We start from the raw sequence: 14,052 nt of genomic DNA, 5'->3' as shown, positions 1-14,052 counted from the left end.
CCACAATAATCAGGTCTAGGTTTCTCTGTACTGGGAGAAGACCTGTGGCTGGAGCAGGCAGGGGTGTACCCTATCTGTTCCCCATTCCTCCAGGTGGGAGGGAGAAGGAGTAACCCACTTTATTGGGCACGGATGCAGAGGAGAAAGGAGAAAGCATGCTGGGAGCTGGAAAGAGCCCTAAGATCACCTGGTTGGTCTGGGCCCTGTGAATGGAATTCAGCATGCCATGAGGGGTAGGGTTTGAGTCTCCAGCAGACCCCATCAGTTCTGGTGACCCCAGGCTGGGGCCCATTGGTACTATCTCCCCAGACAAAGGCAGGCCAAAGAACACACATGAGGTGTGCACACAGGGGCATTCATGGCCCCAGGCTGGGGGTGGAAGTGTGGAGGTACCCATCAACCTCTTTGTTCACCTTGGGTAGAAATTGAACAAGGGAAATGTTGGTAGGGCAGGACTCCCCCATCTGCCTCACACATTCCCATCTTGGTTCCGCTTCCCAGGTGTCTAGAGAGTGGAGCGTGCTTCCTGGGCCCTAGGCCCCTCCCACAATGCTTGTCGCCAGTCTTCTTTTCTGGGCTTCCCTACTGACTGGGGCCTGGCCAGCCTTCCCCACCCAGGACCACCTCCCAGCCACACCCCGGGTCCGGCTCTCATTCAAAGGTAAGAAGCTGTTTTGTTCTTCCCCAGGAATCATCCTGTCTTTACAATAGCGCTTGGCTCGTCTGCACACGAGAGAAAGGGTGGGTCAGGACAAAACCAGGACAAATTGTACAGCCACGTAGGTTGTGGGGGAGAAGGGGGACCAGGGAGGTGGTGGCTTGCTGGGAAAGGCTGGAGAACTGACCCACTTAGACACTTAGCAAAAGAGTCCAGAGTCTGGGCATCTTCCAGAGTCAGACTGTGGGTTCCTGGGCTGGGTGGCCTGAGGTCTGTAGGGCATGTCTTTCTGTATGATAATCGGAGAGGTGGCAATGTCTCTCCTTCCAAACTTATGTCTGCTGCGGCCCCTCCTTGCCACTGCTATGCATCTGGTCCTGCCCTGAGCAGCCCCTGGAGTGGAAGGTCAGGTAGTTGGGCAGACACTGGAGCCTCTGGACGCTGGAAGAGCAGGACCTGCTCTCTTGGGGTGTGGGTGCTCGAGGAGCCTTCCTATGGTCTCCAAGTGGGAAGGGTTCCTAGAATCCAGGAGGGGACCATTGGCTGTGACTGGTAGGGAGGCCGCCGGTGGGTTCAGGCAGAGCACGTGCTGCTGTGAGGGCCTGAGCTCCTGAGCTCCAGTGAGCACTTTGATGAGAAGTCGCTGAGAGGTTTCAGTGATGGGCTGAGGTCTGCAGAGTGAAAGGCTGGTTGCCCGCTCCATCACCATTGCACTTAACCCACTGGGCAGGTGCACGTACACGGTACACACATGGGTGTACAAATGGCTCACTCGAGAGCCACTTCCTCAAGGGTGTGTGTGGCCTGAAGAGTCTACCCTGGGCCCAGGGTGAGAGGCAGTGGCCATGCTGGGGCCTGGGGGACCTGGGGTCATTGGGAGTTCTCAGCCTTGGCCCTCCTCTGGCCAGAGGTAACTTCATTCAGCCGCCTGCCCTGGGTGGGGTTGACTCAGCCCTGGCTGGCCAGATTTCCGGGCAGCCATATTGGGGTGAAAGGCTGGGGTGACCTTTCCTTCCTCAGGCTTGGCAGAGGCCCAGCCCTCACCTCACCATGTCCCCCAGCAGGGCCCCTCCCCTGGCCTCGTCCCACCCTGCCCCTTGATGGGAGGAGTGGGGGAGTAAGCTGCTTATCATCACTCTTCCCAGTCATCCGGCTCCTGGAATTTCTAAGGCTGTGCTTGGAAGGAGTCCCCTGCAGGGCCTGAGAAATGGGCCGAGAAGAGTTAATTTGTTTGGGCTGGAAAGCACCCCCCTTCCCTGGGCCCCGGGAAGGTGAGATATTTATTCTGCTGATACCTCCACCCTTCCCTGGTGGAATTCTTTAGAGCAGATTAATAAATCTTGAAGGGGCCAGTTCCCCTGACCCCCTCCCCAGCCCAGGGTTTGGCAGCGAGAGTACAGTGTCTCCTCCCCCAATAGTGGAAGGGAGGGGTGGCTTGGTCTCCACACCCCTGGGACCTTGCGTCCGCTCTGGGTGTTGTTTTTGTCATCACACATGCAAGCAAGCAGGAGGGGCAAAACAGAGAGGGGTCTTCCGTGTGCTCCTTCTAAGCCTCCCTGGACCTCCAGGGGCAAAGGCTTTTGTTCCTGTTTTCCAGAGAGAGAAACTGAGGCTCAGGCAAGGGCAGGGTCAAGGTCAGGCAAGAGGCAGAGGCAAAGCCAGAAATAGAACCCTGGTGTCCTGGCCTTGCCAGCGCCCACATCGCGTCAGGTCGATTCCCTCTCAATTAGCTCTGAAGCCGACACCCGCAGTGACTAAAAGCTGAGCTCACTGGCAGCCAGCCTGGGTGCTGCCTGTCGTGGCGGCCTGGGGTGGGGCTGCAGCGCGCCTGGGGCCACCCATCCCAGGGCCCCTGTGCCTTTGCACAGGCAGGTTCCCCTGCCCTGAATGACCTTGCCTGTTCCGACCTGGCCTCGTGTCCTAATTTTGTGCTTAGACTTCACTTACTACTGTATGGCAGACCCCGTGCTGAGTGCTGGGGACTCTGTGGTGAACAAGATAGGATGCTCACAGTCAAGCTGGTGGAAAAAGCAATGGATACCCAGTTGGTCTGGGCCACCTGGGAGCCCAGCACCTGCTGTGTACCAGGCCCTGTGTATCCCCCCACACTGGGTGGTCTCAGCCTGGTTATGCACACATGAAGTGGCCCTCAGTGAGGAGCAGGCCCTCACCAAGTGTGTGTGGAGTGAGAATGGAGACCAACACTTCAAGAAACTGGGCTCCCACCATCTTCCTCCCAGGGTACACGTGGGTGGCACAGAAAAGGTTACTCTCAGAAGCACTGCTGGTCACTGTGGCTCCATGTCATAGTTTTTTCATCTGTGCCTTGGATAGACACGGCAGTTGACACCCCATTCCTCAGGGGCTCAGGCTGGGCACTCCCTGCCCTGCCCTGGGTCCTGCTGCAGTGGGGAGGTGCCGGTTCCCGCCTGGGTAGGGCTGGACCCTCCAAGCTAGAAGTGCTGGCATAAGGGGCCACACTGCCCAGGGTAGATAAAGGAACAAAGGCAGGAACTGGGCCAGGCTTGGGTTTGCTGCCCGCCCATCCGCCTGGGCACCCCAGCCAGGTCTAGAGCCAGAAGGGTGTGAGGGTCAAGCAGCCCAGGGTTCCCTCAGATTAGGGGGGCTCCTATGGCCCAGCTTCTGGGCTTCAGCAGCACAGCCAAAATCAGGCAGAAGTGAGGGTCAAATGGAGATTTCCAGGAGCAGGTGAGGTGTTTGTACATTCCTCGCTCTTGAGAGAGTGGAGCCTGGGCTGGAAGCCTGGACAGACCCTCCTTCCTTCACCCATCCATGCCTGGGCCTGGAGTCCCCTACACTGCAGAATCACTGCCAAGTCTCAGAGAAAAAGCTCTTCCTTCCCCCACCCTGAGATGACCAAGGCTCTGGGGCACCACCTCCCTCTGTGGCAGCAGTAGGGAGGTGTGAGGGCCCTGCCAGGCCCTTTGTTCAGCCTGGAGAGTGTTTACTTTTTCCCAGGAAGCTACCCCATGACACACTGCTGCTGCCTGGGCTGGATTTGGCCAGGGATTGGGGCCAAGAGATGTTTGGTGGGGTAGAAGAACCCTGTGATGACATGAGACAGTTGTGCTGCTAGGGAAGCTGAGGCAGAAGTAGGGAGAGGGAGCAGAAGGTCACCCTGCCAGGGGAGGTCAGGAAAGATGAACATAATCGAAATAGTAGTAGGAGCCCATGAGGATAACCAAGCAATGGTCCCTCCAAGGCCTGAGGAGGGTCTGCCTAGGTTTCCTGTGAGGAAGGAGGCTTGCGGGGGCCGAGTGGCTTCCCAGGTCACTCGGGAGCAGGACTGAGATGGAGCCTGCATCCGCCTGATGCCTGAGGCTGTCCCAGGACTGAGAGTGGAGGGCAGGGATGGTGGTGGTGCTGGAGGCACAGACCCTTCGCATGAGCTAGGAACAAGCAAGATTCCAGCATTCTGCAGTGCTGGTTTAGCCTTCCTAGCCTCGTTTCCCAAACAAAGGGCTGGGGTTGCATTGGGCAGGCTCCCCATGCCCTCTGTCTGCCGAAGCAACGGAATTGGGGTTTGCTTATTTCCAGGCTATAAATCCGGCCCTCCATCACTCCGGCCCTTCCATTGAGCAGAGTCCCTACGAAGGCCTCTCATGTCAGAGATGGGAACACCAGGGCCTAAGAGAGGAAAGGGCTCCTGTTCCGGAGCAGCCTGGAGTTTGGGCCCTCTGGGCCAATAGTCCAGAACAGTGCCACTGCTCACATCATTTGCATGTGGCATCAGAGGACCAAGGTTGCCAGGTTTGGAGATGATGAGATTAGGGGTTAGGAAGGGTCACAGCCTGTTGACTTCCCCTCAGGAGTTGGTGTGAGTTGAGGTGCCTCTAGCAAGCCTTGATGGGGCCTTAGCCCTCAGGCCTGGTGCAGGAGTAGGGGTGGGGCTGGAGAGCTAGAGGACCTGCTCTTGCCCCGTAGGGGCTCCTTGGCCAGCCAGAGCAAGGCATGGGGCTTTGGTGGGGGAGGAGGGGGAGTAGGCCCAGGAGCTTCGAGGCCAGTGTGGCACCAGGGAGCTGGGCGGGGGTCAGGTGGCTCTGGCAGCTACAGTGGAGGTTGGAGCTCACAAGCAAGGGAGGGTGGGTGTTCCAGGATGCGCCAGGATGAGGGAGGAAGGAAGACCTAAAGCATGAACTTGAGCCCAGATCCCTTGAGCCCAGATCTGGAGTTTCAGTTTTCTGGAAATCGGAACTTGCCTTACTCCTGAGAGACTTGGAAGTGGCCGCTTTGGAGTTGGGAGGTCCTGGAAGCTGCCCATCCCCCAACTGGCTAGGAATTGGTCTTTGGAGAGAATGGAGACAGGGTCCTTGCGCTTGTTGGAGAACCTGCCTGATGCCCAGCCTGGGTCAGCCAGGCCAGGGGCTGGGGCTTTCAGCTGTGGCCTTCCACGTCCAGTGGAGCTTCAGATGGGACCGCCACTGTCTGGGCCTCCGCAACACAGGCCTTGTCTCTAGTTCCCTGGCATGATGCCCGCCCCTCCTTCCCTGGCTCCAGCTTCCCTTGGCACTAAGCGAAGAGCTGGTGCATGCTCAAGGAGTAAATCATGTTCCTTGGCAGCCTCCGCTGCTTCGTAATCGTAAAGAATTTAAAGAGAAACCGCCAAGATAAAAATCTCACCCCAGCCCATAAAGGCATCTTTCACCCTGCAGCTTGGGAGACAGTGAGCCTCAGAGTGGGCTCTTGGCTGTCTGCACCTGTGTGTATGCACCTCCGGCCCCTTGACTCCTCCAGAGGTGGTAATAGCTCAGAAGGTGGCTTTAGGACCATGGGTATCTGGTCCTTGACTCCTGGGAGACCTCCATCTCCTCACTCAGAAGAGTGGGGTGCTTAAATTTGGCGTAATGCAGAAGTGGTGGTGGTGGTGGTTGAGCTAGCTGGTCCCAAAGGCAAAACCCAGTTCTACCAATGTTAGCTGTGTGAGTTCAGCCAAGTGGCTTAGCCTCTCTGAGCCCTGGTTTCTCCTGTGTAAGGTGGGAATGGCAGTGGCCCTGTGGAAGCAGCATCATGAGGGCTCAGACTGTCTTGCTTGCATCCTGGCCACGGGTAGACCTTGCTTGGTGAACGTTATTCTGTGTTCCCACTGCCTTTTCTGGAAAATGGGAGTGGGAACAATACTGGCCTTATTGTGTTGTCAGGAGGATTAACTGTGTGAGTATGGTCACTGTGGAAGAAATCTCAGTCACCAGGAGCGATCCTGAGGCTGGTAGGCAGGTGAGGGCAGGTCCAGGGGCATGCCCCAAGGAGTCCCAGACTGCCTCACCCCTTCCTCCAGAATTCTAACTTTTGGTAAGGGAGATGGTATTTGGAAAGGACTCCAGAAAGGACCGTGAGCCCTGTGGAGTGGGTGGAGTAGGGTCAGAGGAGGAAAATTCCTACCATGGGTATCTGGGCAGGCTTCATGGAGGAGGCTGCATCTTGAGCAGGGGAGGGGAGGTTGTGGGGGAGGGAAGAGCTGGAGCACAGGGAGGGTGCATGTGGTGCAGCACCTAGAAGAGGACAGATGCTAGATGCAGTCTTGCTTTTGGGACAAGGATGTAGAGTTCTACTTTCTGTTTCTGGTTTTTAAGCTCTTTTTCCTCATGGCAGAGGTACTAAATATGTATTGTGGAAAAATTCCAGTGATATGGATGCATTTGGCGGGAGTGATGCCTTGGAAGTAGCTCCCTAGAGACTGGCTCCAAGGCCTGGTTGGGGCGCACAGTTGGCTGCAATAACTCCTTCTGTGAATGCTGCTCCAGCTCCTGCCGTGTGTCCTAGGGGTGACCAGACCTGGGCTGCTCACTCAGGCATCTACAGGGCTGGGCAGAAAGCATGTTTGCCTGGCTTGGCCTGGTGCTATCCTGGGAATCTGAGCCCCGCCTCAAGAAGCCCTGGGAGCTTTGGAGAAGCAGAGAGGATTCCTGCTGCATTTTTCTTAGAAATAGCAAGAGGGCCTTTGCCAGAGGCCTGGATGCCAGAGGCTATGGTCTGAATCCAAAGCCTAGCTCACGTGGGTGCCAGAGCTTGGCAGGCCTACAGCCCCCCACCCAGGCTGCTGGGCAGCCCCAGGGAGAGGGTGGAGGCCTCTTGGGCTCCAGTCCCTGACCACTGGTCCTGACCCAGCAAAGAATGGGGTCTGGGCAGTAGCTGCTGGCCTAGGATTGGGGGGCTAGCCTGTTGGGGAGAGAGTGGGGCTCATCCGGGCTGACGGGCTGGGCTGACTTCTGGCACTCTCACTGGGCCGAGGGGAGCACTGGCTATCTGGTGCATCTCTGCAGGGCAAAGACAGACCCAAAGCAACCAGCCCCTCCAGGGATCAGGAAGCCTCAGCTCCGGATCCCCCTTCCCCCACTCTTCTTCCTTCCTTCCTCCCCCTACTCCCCCTTGCCTCCACCCCTCCCTTTGCCACCCCTCTTGGCTTCCTACCCGGACATGCTCTTTCCTCGGACGTCTCTGTACCCAGCCAAGAGCCTTGTTCCTTCCCACTTGGGGCTTGGTGCTGATGCCCTCATTTCCCCCCGGCCAGAGTCCACTGCCTTGTGTGTCTGCTGTTCAGCCAGCACGGTTGCCTTCTAAGGGTCATACACTACAATTGGCAGAGCAGCTAGAATTTGGGAGCCCTTTGGGCTCCTACAGCTCCAAGGCTGAGTGGGTAGCACTCCAGGGGGCCTCTTCCGGGGCTGCCTGTACTGCCATTTTTATCAGCGCCTTCCTGGCTGGGCCTGGGGCCTGTGCAGAGCGCTCACTGCCTGCCCTTGACTGGCTACCGGCTGAGTCCTGCTGAGGTCCTAACCCAGCCTCACTGCATCCTCCAAGGCTGACCCCAAGCATGCACCTGTCTGCCCTGTGCCTTGGTTTCCCCCTCAGAATGTTGGGGAGGGCCTAAGACTGTCTGGAACATCCTGGGAATCTCTGGGTGGGTGACGTGAAGGGGCTGCAGGGACCGCAGGAATCTGAGGAAGGCCGCAGAGATGGGGGCTGGGCCCAGGGGAGGGGGAGGGTTTTGACACCCACCAGCCTGTTGGTCCCATCCTGGCCTGTCTGTCTGGGTGATTTATCAGAGTAAATGAGCCATGGAGAGTTTGTTGTCTTTTGCAGTCATGGGGAGGAGGAGGTGGTGGAGGAAGGAGTGAGGGGTTTCCGGGCCAGGTCTGGAATGTGGGAGGAGGGGATGGGTCCCCCGGGGGCCTCTGAAACTGGAGGCACTCACTGAGTGGCCTTTTCACTCTCCCCACCTGAGAAATGGATCAGTGCAGCCCTCCCCTTCAGAGCGAGCCCCTCTTTCCATCCCCTTCATACTTCTTGGGGCACATTCCTGTGTGATCTGCTTGTCTGGTCATCTTCTCCCACCCCCTGCTCAGGACCAGGTCTCTTGACCACAGTGTCCTTCCAAAGCTGAGCCGGAGCCCTGACTTGCCCGGCTGGTGAATGCCCAAATGTATTCTCACAGGCAACCATGCACACTGTTGAGTTCCAAGTGGGACGTCTAGGCCTCTGGAACTACCAGCCCAGGCCTAGGATGGTCAGGTGCAAGGACCATGGGGAAGGTAGGGGTCAGTGAAGGTGCCAAGGCTGGAGAGACCCCATCTGCTGGGACAGAAGGTCAGAAGTCATTGGGTGTCCTTCGGGGATGAGGCATGGATCCCCTGGTTCCAGGCTGGAGAGTCAGGGAGTGATCCTGCTGCTCGGTCACTTCTGGCTTTTCCTGGTTTGAGGCTGAGCTGTGCCCTCAGCCTATCCTGTCCTGGGCGGAGTAGGTGAGCACTGGGGCGGAACGGGCGTGGGAACAGCATGCCTGGACCTGCTGGCCCCAGCCCCCTGCCCCCTGCCCCCAGCCTTCAGTCACTGAAATGGGAGGGAAGTGTACAGCGGCGTTTTGGCCCAGCTGGGCTCTTAACCCTGTTCGATGTTTACTGAACAGCTGGGATGTTTACAGTAGCCCTTGCAAAGGGGCCCCTCGTTCCAGGGGATTTCCCATCTTGAGGGTCCCACTGGGGCTCTTCTGACCTCACCAACTCCCTGCACCCCTGGGATAGATGTGTCAGGCATACAGAGACCATAACCATCTCCACCTTGCCAGAGCCAGTGGCGCCTGTCCCTTTGGCCTCTGGCCTTGGGTCCCTCTGCCATGGAGGAGCCAACATTTCCCACCGCATTTCCTAGAGTGGCAGCTCTAGGTGGTGAAATACGGTAACTGGGTCCCCAGTTCAGACATTTAAATTAAATTCAATCAGAGCGGTTATTGAATAAAAACACGCGGAGTCATTTACATGTTAATTATGTTGAATGGACTACTAGACCATAATTAGTTGCTAATTGGGTGAGAGTGGCTGTAATTGGTTTTGTTGGCACCGACCTGGCTCACCTACCTGGGGGGAAGCGGGGGTTGGTGTGGATGGCTCCTAGGGAGGCCCTTTGGGTCTCCAATCTGGAAGGCCTGGCTAGAGATGGTATGCGGGGGCAGATCTTGAGGGGCTTAGGGTCAGAGGAACCTGGAGCCTCTCCCCAGGGAGGGTGCAGCTGGGGTCTGGCTTCTAGGGTTCCCATCCAGAGCATAGGGGGAAAAGGGAGAACTGGGGGAGCTACCCCAGATCAGCAGTGATAGGCTCCCCTGCCCAGCCCCATGTGGGACCTGGGCTTGAACAAATGGTAAGTGCCCAAGAGTGGGTCTGTGGGAGCACAAGGCAGGTGTCACTCAGGTGTGTCTCTGCACATGGTGGGCCCTGGGTTGGCCTGATCAGGGTGGCATTGGGGTGTAAGTGGGTATGCCAAGCAGGGGGAAGGTACGTGCAAAGGCATTTGGGCCTCCCTGCCCCCCTCACTTAGCTTGGCTGGGGTTCCCAGGGTTGTAGGTCTGTGGCCATGGGCTGAGGCCTTCCGGCTGGCCGCTCATTAAAAGAGGATTAGGCTGAGAGCCAGGGGGCCAGCCCAGTCCCCAGGCCTTCCTCTGGGGCTCCTCACAGCTTTGGGGGAGTGATAAAAGGGCTGGGGCCACCCCTTCCTGGATCCTGTGGGGGTATCCAGTAGGGACCACCTAGGCCCTGCCATGCCTCTTGCCGCCACTGCTACCATAGCCTTGGCTACCTCAGTTTCCCTCCTCAGAAGGTCAGGAGGTCTGTCTTTCCGGCGGGTGAAACACTGACAAAGACCCAGACTGGCGCCTCCCCTTGGCCCCCAGTCCCATCTCTCTTCAGCTCAGGGATTAGGGCTGCACTGGCTCACTAGAGGTCAGAGGTCTGAGCTAGGCTGCAGGGATCTGTCTATCACCCCCAGTCCCCATCACTGCTGGGGGAGGTGACGCTGTCAGTCAGGGCCTGCTGCTTTGTGGGGCTATAACCAAGGGGGCGGGCTGCCCACCTCTGCTCCAAGACCCCTCTTTTTGCAGCAGCCCACGCCTCACTGGACGCAGACCTGATGTCCTGGAGACCAGCAGCAAGGGGTAGGGGCTGCCCACTTGGGGTCTTCGGGTGAGGGCTGTGGACACGCCTCCTCAGTGCCTGCCCTCGCCTGCCCCCACCTTTAAAGTAAGGTGTCACCAGTTGCTTCCCAGATATGAAGGACCAGGGGGCCCCCAGGACCCAGCCCCCTGTGCCTTGAGAAGATCCTGCCTCTGGACCTGCGCCAGGCCGCTTTAGGCTGGGACCCCAAGTGCCTGACAGCCATGAGAGAGTCCTGGAGGCCTGGAACGGCTGCGGAAATGAGGTGTCTGATGCCAGAAAAGGCTCTTCCTTCCCGATGACGGGAAAATCCTTCCCGGATGTCACCCCTCCCAACCTGTGCCCAGCCTGGGTGAGAGTATGGGGGTGGGGAGCCCTTCCCAGGAGACAGCACCCAGGCACACCACCCTTCCTCCCACTAAGGTCAAAGCTTTTCTGGGCTGGAGTCCTGATCCCCACAGAACCCTTGATCATGCCCAGCCCCTCCCTCAACATTGCCATGGCATTCAAGGAGGCATGGCGCTCCTGCTGCCAGAGCCGGGTGTGGGACAAGTGGAGCAGATGTGGGGACTGGCCTTAGGACATGACCAGGCTGGGTGTGCATCAGCCCTGCCCCCCACTGATGCCACCTCAGGTCCCAGGTTCCTTTGTTCCTTCTGTCCCAAGTCCCTGTCCCTTAAGGGAGCTGGGGCCTGGTAGCATCTGGCACCTGCTGACGGCAGGTTTTGGAGGAAGATACCCAGGGCCACTTGCCCACCCCCTGCTCTGACTCAGGCTTCTTGGAGGAGTGAAGGCTCCCAGTTCCTCTGCCTCATGGTGGAGTGGGGAGCAGGGGACAGGGCACCCTGTGACCTGGGTTGAGTACCACTCTCCTTTGGGCCTCAGTCTTCCTGTCTGCAGCTGGGGGTGCAGGGCTGTCACAGGGCTCCTTGTTTCCCTTTTTACTACAGTCTGGCACGAGTGGGGTCAGAAGTCCAGCTGTGGGTTGAGAAGGCTGGAACCTTACACCTTCTTTGCTCTGGGACCCAGGGAAGTTCCCACCCCTTCCACCTTGGTTCCCCTCTGGTAGGCTGAGTTTGGATGAATGGTTTGGGATTTAGCTCTACTCCTGTGGGTTGGGGATGGGGTAGGGACACACTGGAGTTGGAAAGGCTGGAGCTGAGTCCACAGGAGGCCCCTTCCTGCCTTATAGCCCTCTCTGCTCCCCAATCTAGCACTGGGAAATGGGGTAGCTGGGGTGGGAATGGGGGTGGATGCCCTACAAGAGATAGTGACACCTGGAAGCCTGCTTCCTTGGGGAAGGACTTGGGACCCCATCCCACTCTCTTTTCCCTGAAAGGCAGAGACACCCGTGAAGGATGGGTTGGGGGAAGACCCGAGGAATGCCAGGCCATGAGCCTCTCTCTGAGATCAGAATGGGGTCACTGATCCTCAGGGTCACTTTGAGTATCAGTACCAGGAAGGCCTGAGAGATGGTCTAGACTAGAGAATGAGGCTTAGAGAGCGAGAGTGCCCCCAACTCAGGTCATGAAGCTCACCCAGAAACTCAAGCCATAGCCAAGGATCCCTGATCCTGGGTCCCACCCCTTCCCCACCATGCGCGGCCTCCTGGGGTTCCCCCTCCCCCACAGTTTCCACAGTGACCAAAGCATCACGTCCTGTGACACCAGAGCCATTGACGCCATATCCCGTGGCCACTGGGAGGGGTCCCGCAGGTCCTGAGTCATGTGCCCTGTCCACGGGGAGCGAGTCACCTTCCGGCCCTGGCCCTCCTGGCAGGCAGTCTCTACCACCAGGACTGGCTTCCCCTGGGCCCTCCTTCAGCCATGGACCTGGGTGGGAATCCCACCCCCATGCACTCTGGCATGTCACGTCCCTTCCCTGTGCCCTGTGCCCTTGGTATTGCGAGCACAGGGCTTTGTGCACAGCGGGTGTTCGATAACTGAGCAAGGGGCTCCCTCCACCCCCACCTCCACCCAGGGGCAGACTGGGGGCAAGGGGCAGGGAGGGTCGAGGCCAATCTCCTGCCCCTAAGCTGGGACTCAGTTTCCTCATCCTCTGAGTGTTCTCTACGGCCTTTCCCACAGAGGGAGCTGGAGTCTGGGAGTGCTGGGGCTTTGCGAGAGGGTGGGGGACTCGGACTTGGGCCTCGGGCTCTGGGAGTCATGGTGCAGGGTTGAGATTATAGAGGCCCAAGGCTGCGCAGGGTTGGAGCGTGGGGATTATGGCTGATTGGGTTCCCGGGGGCTTGATGGCTGAAGCTTCCCCTTACCCGGAGTGCCCATGTCTGAAGGCGCCCACTTAAGCCTCTACCCCCTCCCCCTGCCATTGCCCCCAAAGTGCCCCCTAGCCCAGGGGATGGGTAAGGGCACGACCGAGCCATGCCCCCAGCCAGGGTATAAATAACCCCTGACAGGCTGTCCCAGCCTGGGGGGGCTTCACTGGCAGCCCCACTTCCTCTCTGGCCACTTCCCAGCCCTGGGGGTGGGGGAATGTTTACTTTCCTGTTGTCACTGTGGGTGAGCGGCCAGGCAGGGGACTCCGAGTGGCCCAACAACAGGTGCGGGACAGGTGCCTGGGCCGCCCTGCCCAGGACTTCAGAGGCGCCGCCGGACAGGCGGGTGAGGCCATCGCCAGGCAGGATCGGCCCTTTGATCCCTCGGCGTCCCTGCGTCCCAGCGGTTGGCCAAGGTCATCACCTGCATTCCCTTGTCACCGCATAGCCAGGGCCAGGCAGGGCAAGACCTTTCCTTACCCACTAGTTTCTCAGAGTGAGGCCCCGGGACCAGACATGGGCTCTGGGTCAGCTGGTGGAACCCCCTGACCCCGGCCCCCCTCCGCCCCACCTTCAGGCTGTGTCTAGGGCCTCGGATCCCAGCTGTTCTCCCCCCCAGGTGCCCTGGGGCCTGGCCCAGGCCTCTCCCTTGACTGCCCCACCTGTGAAATGGGTTACCAGCTGGGGAGGGGAGATGAGACATGTGTGACCCCCTTGGTGAGTGCCTCATGTGTGGCAGGACATGTGTGCGCCGTGTGCATGCCTGTGCCACGTGTATACATGCATGCGCTCTTCTGTGTGCTGCTATCTTAAGCCCCCTGTGTGTGTGAATATTCATCATCCTCATTACAGCGTTCCCTCTTCTGCAGAGCTAAAGATAGCTGGGGGTGGGTGGAGAAGGGGCTTGCCGAGGGGACCCCTCGGCTCTCCCTCCCCTTGGAGGCAGGTTCCCAAGCTTCTATGAGTCCTTTGTCTGTCATTGTCTGAGCCCCCTCCTGTCCTTCATCCTTAGGAAGGACTTTTCCCCAGCATCCTGGAGTTGGAGGGCAAAGGCTGCTGGACTCATGCAAAAGGGAAACTAGAGGACCCAGTTGAACCCTGCCTTTAGCCCCGGGGTTGTAGCACCAGGGAGAGAGCCTCTTTCCCAGAAATGACTGTCCTGGCTCATTCAAGGTGGCCTGAGAGTTCCACCATTAGCAGCCTTATAGGGTCTGGGGGAAGCTGGGGTCTGTAGGGCAGTGTGTCCAGCAGGGCTTTCTGGTCTCCTGGCTAACCTGCTTCAGACCGAGTGAGGACCTTGCTGTGCACCAGCTGTGCCCTCTGCCTGGTGGGCAGCCAGGGTAAGAACAGGGCATCCAGGCTCCATGCCAAAGTCTGCAGGCTGTCCCAGATATACCCGGCCACACCCCTATCTGCTCATTAACCCTTTTAAACCCCTGTGTGAAGGCTGGCCCCACCCTGAGCGTGGGAGCATTAACCCCCACCTGAGCAAAAACTCTTTGATGCTGTTGCGTACCCTGGCCCGCACCCACCGCCCTTTCACTGGGACCCAGAGACTAGCTAGGGCTGTCTATGAATCAGGGGTTTAGCTTTGGGTGTGGAGCCTTCCCTGGCCTGCCTACCTGTGCCACTTTGTCCTCCCAGTCTGTCAGGGACTGGAGAGGGAGTTGAGAAGGATC

At 58.6% G+C, this 14,052-nt stretch overlaps 1 protein-coding gene across 2 annotated transcripts in view; it reads left to right on the top strand.

Annotated features, from left to right (window-relative positions):
- Positions 1-501: 501 nt before the first annotated feature.
- SEMA3F (semaphorin 3F) overlaps positions 502-14,052 on the top strand; it is a 29,684-nt gene continuing 16,133 nt past the window's right edge. For both annotated transcript variants that reach the window (XM_030811737.1, XM_030811736.1), the window contains exon 1: positions 502-661. In XM_030811737.1, the coding sequence (XP_030667597.1) occupies positions 550-661 (112 nt within the window). In that variant the 5' untranslated portion in view covers positions 502-549. The remainder of the gene's footprint in view (positions 662-14,052) is intronic.

The sequence above is a fragment of the Nomascus leucogenys genome, chromosome 4 (assembly GCF_006542625.1).
Source record: "Nomascus leucogenys isolate Asia chromosome 4, Asia_NLE_v1, whole genome shotgun sequence".
Lineage (NCBI taxonomy): Eukaryota > Metazoa > Chordata > Mammalia > Primates > Hylobatidae > Nomascus > Nomascus leucogenys.
Note: the sequence above shows the minus strand (reverse complement) of the source record. Positions and strands in the feature narration are given on the sequence as shown.